Source organism: Alligator sinensis, unplaced genomic scaffold (genome assembly GCF_000455745.1).
Source record: "Alligator sinensis unplaced genomic scaffold, ASM45574v1 scaffold1362_1, whole genome shotgun sequence".
Taxonomy (NCBI): domain Eukaryota; kingdom Metazoa; phylum Chordata; order Crocodylia; family Alligatoridae; genus Alligator; species Alligator sinensis.
In genome coordinates this window covers 59,899-69,028 of record NW_005842898.1, presented here as the reverse complement: position 1 = coordinate 69,028, position 9,130 = coordinate 59,899, and the positions used below count along the sequence as shown (strand labels likewise).

The 9,130-nt window shown below is 40.3% G+C and overlaps 1 protein-coding gene across 1 annotated transcript in view; it reads left to right on the top strand.

The window, feature by feature from the left end:
• LOC112548053 (paralemmin-2-like) overlaps positions 1–9,130 on the top strand; it is a 144,717-nt gene that overhangs the window by 97,265 nt on the left and 38,322 nt on the right. Inside the window, exon 2 of the mRNA XM_025192146.1 lies at positions 1,471–1,551. Within this exon, the coding sequence (XP_025047931.1) occupies positions 1,471–1,551 (81 nt within the window). The remainder of the gene's footprint in view (positions 1–1,470; positions 1,552–9,130) is intronic.

The window sequence follows — 9,130 nt, the reverse complement described above, 5'->3', positions numbered from 1 at the left end:
TTCAGACTTGGAAATGGAAGCTTTAAACCACTGAAAAGTGGAGAATTCCTTGCTCAGACCTGATTTCTACTACTGTAAAGCCCAAAAATACCAGTCTTTAAAGTTGTACTCATTGTTTCTCAGACTTTGGGGGTTTAGGCCCTACCACAGTAAAGCTAGCCAGTCTTGTGCTTCCCCTTCTGCCCCCCCACCATTGCCACAGCATTTAATTTGATGCTTTTGCACAAAACTTTTGCCCATAGTTTTGCCTCCCCCAGGACCTTCACAGTTTGGGAAATGTTGCTGCATTAGGTCATATTTGGCTTCCTTTAAAATCTTTACAAATCAATCTCATGTTAACTAAGATGTATGGTTACAGAGGCACAGGGATAAGACAAGCAGTTCCCAAATCCCTAGGTGGGCTTGGGGCATTTCTGTGTCTTCTTATGTCCTGTCTTCAACACCTACAAGAAGGAACACTTACCCGGGGGGGGACATAGGGCAGCTCCTTTGTTCATCCAGGTGGATTCAGGATACAAGAAAGAGCTGATACCCAGCTTCTGTTGGCAGCATATGAGTAATCTGGAAGAACCAAGTGGTTGCTCATTCACAACTTCTGGGGTTAAGGAGGCAATGTTCTTCCATAGCAAGGCAAGGAAGAATCCACTGCTAAGTGAAGCATGTGTTGCATCTGTAGTCCTACCAGAATACTATAGTGTCTTAGTGAGCAAGATGCCAACAAACTAAAAAAAACAAAAACCACCCTGCACTGGACTAACTCTGTTTCCAGAGAACATTATTAGGTCTGAGATGGTAGTTTGGGCAACTCAGTCTTTGGTTTTTTTCTGCTCAGATTGCCAGAAAAGGTGCCAATGAGTTCCAGTTATTAAAGGGTACAGTGTTCATTTGTACTGAAAACGGTTTGGTATTGAGGCTGGGTCCTGGGTTATACAGCATATCTGTATACAAAACGCAGATCAGTATGACTTTGAATAGACGCTGTTCCTGTCAAACTGAGGTGAAGTTTTATCACTAACTTTAGTAGTAGAAGGTTGTGGGGTCTGTGATCTTAGCACTAGCCCTCCTTTACGTAACCATTAACTTGTATTACAATATTAGCATTCTGTCACACCAAGCAAGCAATAATTTTTGAGCTAATAAATAGTGTGTAAAAGGATATCTTTGTTCTTTTAACTCCACTGTTAGCTATTATGCCCATTTCCCCCCTCTGGGACTGTGTATTCAGTTGCTGCTCCCTATAGTTGAGTGTGAGTAAGGAGAATTTCTCCTGCTCAGTGAACAAGTAGCTAGTCCTTAGCTGACATGTTCCAAGGACGCTGCTGTTTGCATACCCACAGACAGAGAAGCAGGTGAAATGCTTGTGTGGATGGAATTGGGGACATCTGTACAAATGTGCTTGGCTGCTTAAATTTTTTTTTAAGAATCTGCAGTCCTTTAGGCACCCATCTCTTTCTCGTTTATTTTCCTAAGGAAAAAAGAAAAAGGCAGACAGAAATAGAAGACAAGAGGCAACAGCTTGAGGACCAGATACTTCAGCTGCAGCATTTCAAGGTAAGGGACTGATGCCAGAAATGATGGATTGACTAAATCTTTTATTATTAGACATGCAGATCACACATCTGAAAGCTGGGAAAAACCTGCTCCGACATGAAGCAGCTTTCGCTGCCGGAGCCTATCTCATCTAGCTAATCATGTCCTGTCTCTTCCTCATTCTGTATGTTTCTCATCCCCAGGACCCCATTAATGAAATGTTTTAGATTGCACAGAAGCAGAAGGGTGTGGGCACATACAGTATGTCTATAATATTATGAAATGCTGGTATTTATTATACATAATAAAAAAACACCAATCATTGTGAATATGGGTGTGCACGGCATGGCTTCAGTGGATTCTCTCTGACTACATAGCTGTTTTAGATTTTTCTAGTGCCTGTCATTAGGGTGTGTGTGTGTGTATCTGAGTGCATATGTATAAAGGTTTATTTGAACTGTGAAGTTATGAAGCATACATGTCATTGTAAATCTTATGCATTCATGTGTGCCAATAGAGGGGCAGGCATATGTGTATGTCGACATACAGATGTGCACTGATTTTTTTTCAGGCTGCTGAACAGCTCCAGGTTCCTTTCAAGCCCATAACAGCTGCAGGTGCTTAGCATTAAAGCATGTCATCCCAGATATTTTTATATTTTTTGCTGCAGTTAGGGAAATGTGTCTTCATATGTGTATGTAAGTAAAGCCGAACCTTATACACACAATACTTGTGTATTCAGTGAATAAAGAGGCATTGTGACAAGATTTGGGGGCCAAATATTGCCAGACTAATTTCGGCAAGTGATCCTATGGAATTCATTGGAATTATTCACCTGAGTAAGGCACTAGGTTTTGACCTTTGATCCATTTTTGCAACAGGGATGCTGGAGTTTATTTTTGAAATAATGGCATTATACTCTGTTTTATACAAAAAATACATACTTCAGTGTGTGCATGTGTGTATTCTTTACTGATAGCGTACTCTATATATTTTCTTGTGTATGCACATGCACACTTGGGAATCTGGGTGCAGAGTATATTTTGTACACACACTCTCAAACCCTAGATCTAAAGTTATGCTACACACATAAGTCTTTTCCTGTATCTCTATATCTCCATACGGTTCTTTAGCCTTGATTGCATTTTTTGTAGACATAATGCATTTAAAAGTAATTGATTGCAGCCTAAGCAAATGCTCCATCACTGTCACCATAAAGCTACGGGTGACACACGTCTTCTGTGTGATCAGTCAATAACATGATCGCGTTTCTGTGGGGCGGCATGAGTTGCCATTTTGTTCAGGCTGCCATTAGATACCAGAGAGAGAAAATTTCTTCTGGCTACCACGATTTGATGTAGCACAGCAATAGCATGCATCTCCAGTGTTATCTGTGCATTTTTAAGCTGGCTGGCATTTGTAAGCTGGCTGGCATTTGTAAACTGGCTATCTTCTTTGTCATATTAACTGTTTCTAAGCAAGCTGACTTTAGTTTTTTATGAAATCCTTGAAACAAACGTTTTTGGGAAGCTTGTTCCTGTTGACTTCATTATTCCAGTGTATTTTCTTTGTGTATATGTAGCTAAAAAACATTACCTCCTCCTCAGGTAAAATCTTGTAAGGTATTTTATTGAGCCAGCTCTTTGGCTGGTGTAAATCAGAGATGTTACATTGACTTTCAGTCCACTATGTTGATTTACATCACCAGACCATCTGGTCCATACAACCTATTCCTCAACTGACACGAAATGACTTTGTATTATTCCCTTTACTTTGGGAGTTGTAGGTTGGAGCAAGGCCAATAACTAGTTAGTAGTTACAGTTAGGGAAGTTCAATGTAAATCTTTCCCAAACACAAATGTGAGCTGTGTTTATATCTCTCTAATTTTGGGGCTGAGGACATATACTTGTATTGGGGCTTTGTACTAAGCCTGACACAGTGACAAAAGGGGCTTATACCAAGGCTGCCAGGAAATGAAGTAACAACTGGCACTGGTTATAGCAGCCTTGTGGGCTGCCTAAATTATGCCCTGGTCCCCATAGGCAGCATACTAGCAGAGGATAGATGAGAGGCCCAAACACATCTGCCACACTCACTGATGCTTCTAAATGTGCCTCCACACTGCAGGCTCTCGTGAGAAGTGATGGGCCTGTCATCTCTGTGCCTGATATTCATAGAAGGCACTTTTTACTGTTAGGCCTTTCCAGGAGGAAAGGCCAACCTCCTCCCCTATAGTTCAGTAAAATACGTTAAAAAAAAAAAGAGTGTGGCAAAGGAGGACCCTAAGTTCAAGAAAGGAAATCCCCATGCAATGACTACAAATGTACCTGATTAGCCCTTTGAACATAGTGGCCATTTGTAGATGTGCTCACCATTTTCTAAACCATGTTAACTGTTCAAATGCTGGGTTAATAGACGATCAAGAAGGTTTACCCCCTTTTCAACGACCAGTAGCCCATGTGCATAGGCAGAATTGGGGACTTGGCCAGGATACTGATATTTAGTCAGGAGAGATGGCACATTTGACTTTGTAAAGGTGTTTACTTTTGACTTTGTAAAGGCTGCGGGAAGGGGACAACCTATGTTGTGTTGCAAAAACCCAATTTGCTGTGCTTATCTGCATGCCTAAGGAATGCTTATCTGAGTTCCTAAAGACTTTCTCCTAAAAGCAACGCTGTATATACATGTTCATTAATACAGTTTAAATTGCCTAATTTGGACTGCCCCGGTCTGCACTTTAATCCTCATTCAATGAGGATTAGTTAATTTGACTGGAGTCAAATTTAATTCAGACTACAGACGTCTGCACGTTTATAATGACAGCTGTAGTCCAGATTAAACCTAGAAAAATGTAATATCTATAAACCAGAGTCTTCTGGATCTAACTACCCTAAATGCCTGGGCCATTTTAGCAATTGCTTGTTCTTACACTCCTCAGGCAAAGCAGTTTATATTTGATATTCTCCAGCACAAGGCACAGCCAGGTTATACACAGTTTTGGCAGTACAGCTGTTCAAAATTTGGTTGCAGCATAAGAATGCACTTCTATTCGTTTGCTTCTTTGTATGGAAGCAAACAGGGCCAGCAGATATGTGTATTTGCACAGCATTGAGTGGTCCATTATATGGAATTGTGGCAGATGAAGGCTGTAGAGACAAAAATCAGTCTCTTCAAGGTTCATTACCACAATGCTGTTGTATCAATCTCTAAACTCCCAGAACTGGATTCTTACCTCCTGGGCAGATTGCTGTGATTTCTTTAAGTCAACAAATTTCAGACAACTCACACCAGCTAAGATTACAGCCTATGAGTTCAGACACAGATGTAGTTAAATAGTTTAGCTTTCCTAACCCTGGATAGAAGATTGGTTTGGTTTGTAAACTAAATGGATTTCAACAAGTTTGATATTATGTATTTGTCCTGGGCCACAAAAACATTACGGATTGATTTAGTAAACTTTCATAACTATGTGAAGTACTGAGAGATTCAGAATGTCAATGTAGATCACAGCATGAGGACTTTATAGGGAGGTTCACTAAAACAAGCAATATTGGGAATAATCTTCCAACTGTTGTAGCTGCATTTATTTCAGCATGTATGATAGCTGGGCTGAGTTAAGGGTGTTTATCTCAGAATTTTAGTCTCCTTTACTGTTGTACTGGCATGGTTCATTCTTTATGAGATGCAACAATAGTTTTATAAAAAAAAAAATCTGCTGTGTAAAATGATGCATTTAATTACCGAATAAGAGTTCTGAATACTACACGAATCTGGGTAAATTCAGACAATTAATGGCCTTGAAATATGAGCATTTTAGATGAGATTACCTGCCATTCTCAAGTGGTTGAAAGCAATTATTCTCTGGCTGCATGCATCACAACACAGTCCATTCACATTTCCTTTGTTATATACCTGGGTAAGCCTGATAAACCTGATGTTAATGCTGACTATGATTAGAGGCAGTATATTGTATTGTCTATGTAGTAAGGCTTGGAATTAGTAATATACAATTTGTATATGCATGGTGTCTCACACAAAGCTTTTTACAAATAACTTTGAGAATTACGTAAATGTTCCCTCTAATTTCTAGATGAGGAAACTGAGGCACAAATATATTGTGTAATTTCCCATGATGTGTCTCTGCAGAGCAGGAAACAGGTTTTAGATCTCTGGATTCCCCAAGTATGCTTTTTACCCACTATGTGGCCCAATAATGGCTGGAAAAGGGATGTGTGGGGCCTCAGCTTGCAGAGCTGTAAAGCCTCTGAGGCATTTCTTCCACTCTTGAAACAGCTCAAGGTGAGGAAAGCAACTTAAAGTCCCTTCCTCTGGGACAGCATGGTCTGTGCTGCTCTTCTTGATGGTACAGTACAAAATCTCACACACTTGACCCAGTTAATTCCTCAATGCCTAGGCATTCTTCCCCTCTTTAATATTATATGATTTATCATTATGATGCATCATATCTTTAACTCAGCACTGACAAATGCTAGTATGACAATATCAGGGCTGGATAAATAAAGTCGAAGTTGAGGTTTTACAAGATTCTTTACAGTATAGGTTAGAAAATGAGCAAATTCCAGATGACTGTTAGTTTCTTTTGCCACGTGATTCTCTTATTCCGCTATGTTAACTGTTGAATGTTTTGACATCTGGTAATGGTTTTGTTTGTGACGGTGTATCCTGAAAGTAGCAACTGCTTCCAAGAAATTATTTGGTCAGACTTCAGCAGAGAGAAGGAACTTCAGTGGTGATATGACCTACTTCTAAGAACTGTAGTACAACCATCATAGTATGGTTTTCAAGATCTAAGTGCCTCTCTATTTAGTTAAATGAAATATATATGACAGCTTACAATGTATGCAGTCTGGTGACTGCCAGTAGCATAATAAGCAACACTGTAATACTAAACTTACCCACTGAATGAAAAATTAGTTGTTATAATGCATTAATTTATCTTACAATTCTCTTATATGAAGGATATCAATATTGTGAATTTCTCTCTGTATATTTCTCAATAACTAAAATACATAAGCACTTAATCTACAATGTAATTTTGCTTCCACTTTAGAGAGGATAGGATTTTTAATGGTATAGAGGTTATACTAATATATGGTTTTAACTTAAATGTCTTAATCTAAAGGAATGTATGGCTTTTCTTTTCGGGTTTTTTTGTTTTTTTTTACTGTATGATCACATGGCTCTCTTTCACTTATTCCACTCTTAGAAAAAACAGCTGTGAGAGAATACAAATGAGCTTCCATATGTGACAGTTGGGAAAGATGAAGGTAACATTTGCACATGAATAATTCTTAATTTATACTTCATAAATCATCCTAGAAAATTAACTCTTAAGCCTTAACTCAGCAAAAAAGCCACTACAAATATTTGTCAATACTTACTTTCATTAGCCTTACCATTCGCTTATTATTACGAAGCAAGATATATGCCATCCATACTTTAATATAAATAGTGTTGCCATTTTTCATGCATATAATGAACCAAATTCTGCTCTCACTTGTATCAGATAAACTCCCTCGATATGTAATGGCCCCCCACTACCATGGCATCTGGTATCTCTCATAATCACACTCTGAGTGACTCTCAATTTTTTACAGGCTGAGCTGGTGCTGTTATTTCCATCTTAAAGACTGGGATGAGGCACAAAGAGACTAAGAACTAAATCCAGAAATGCATTTAAGTGTTGCAGTTGCTGAGCGATTAAACCCTTGGCTGCTAGAGTGCTAACCAGAGCTCCTGGCAAAGCTCTGCAAAATATGTAAAATGCATAGGACCACAAAGCATGTTTGAAAAGGAGGAAGACACACGTGGGCTCTCTTTTGCTTTTAATTGCACCCTAAGCAACTGCAATGGGCATTGAATCAGCACAAAATTCATCTCACTCTCTTGTGAATTAAGATTAATGCAGAGATTTGTGATTGGTCAGCATCAGCAGGCAGAAAAGAAGATCAGGCATCAACAGTCTGTCTCGCCCTCTACCTACTGAACTAGACATGTTCATCTGAAGCACGTAAACTGCTGATCCCTGTTCTAGTTGTTCTGGTTCTAGACAAAATGAGAGAATAGGACATAGCTCTCATTTAGTTTTTCAGCCATTCATTCAACCTAGTCACATACATTGTCTTGAATAACATTTCGTTTCTTCATTAATCAGGCTCTAATATAATTTGCATAAGAGTAAGATAGACACTGGGCTCCCCTATCTTGCACGTTCAAAGGTGACTTTTGTACTTTCTGACATATGTGACATTCTGAAATGGGCATCTGTAATGCTGGTTCTCACAGTGTTGTTGCCTTTGAGCTGCCAGATAATGATGCCTGGAATACTCCTCTATAGTACGAGAGAAGAGTAGAGGTATTTATTATGGAAAGTATTTTCAGTGATCACCTTCCCTAGGTATCATACTGCTAGATACCAACATCACAGGTGAGGATTCTGTTTAAATGAAATTTCAGTGATCCCAAGTATAAGGAAAAAAGAATTGTATTCCCTGTATGATGGCACTTTATGGGAGGAAAAGGGGCACTATAATCTTTGACAAGAGTGACCAAGCTGCCACAAGTGGCATGGGCAGTAGGGGTGTGTGAAACAGGCCATATTCGATTTGGATTCAGCCTGAATTGAGGACAGTGATTCAATTTGTCGATTCAGATCACTGTCCCTGATTCTATTCAGCCGAATCCAACTGCGAAGATTCGATGCTGATCATCGGTTCAGCCATAGACAGAGCTTTAAATGTTTTTTCTATGCATCTTGAGGTACCAGGCATGGCTTGTGAACGCTGTGATGCTGGGGCAGAAGAAGCGTCCCTTGGGAGTGCAGGGCGGGAGGGGGGGCCATGCGCACTTGGCGGAGAACACATAAGTGTACCGGAAGCGCTTCTGGTCCACTTCCGGGTTTACTGCCAAGCGCCCTGGGGACCCCCCGCGCTCCTGTGCGACGCTCCATCTGCCCCAGCATCTCAGCATTCACAAGGCGCCTGGTACCTTCAGGTATGTAGAAAAAACATTTCAAGCTGCGTCTATGTCCGAATCGTTGAATGTTTCTGAATCAATTTGGAAGGTTCCGATTTGATTCAGAGAGATTAAAGGATCTCCTGATTCGATTCAGATTTGGAGATTTGGCCACTGAATTGGGCCAAATCTCTGCCAAATTGAATTAGGGACTGAAGCTTCGCACAGCCCTAGTGGGCAGCCTCTCTGGGTAGCACGTGGCAAATCAGGGAGGGGAAAGCATCATAGGGCAGATAGGAAAGGAAGCAGAAAGCAAAGCAGCAGATGGGTCAGGGAGCACAGGGCAAGAAAAAAAAAAAGCACAGAAGCAGCTCAGGCAGAGGAAGGGGGTAGAAGTGGAAGTTGCAGGTTAATTTATGGCACACCTACCAAAAACATTGGACCTCCCCCCCACCTACACACACACACATACTGATCTATGAAATCATTTCTCTCTCTGTTCAGGTCATGGGAGGAAGGTCACATCCTTCTTTTCTTCCATTCAATGGAAATAGTCAGGGTGTGGCTATATTGCATCCCTGGTGCATTCAGGGGAGAAATGCTCTGAAGCACACACCCTCCATC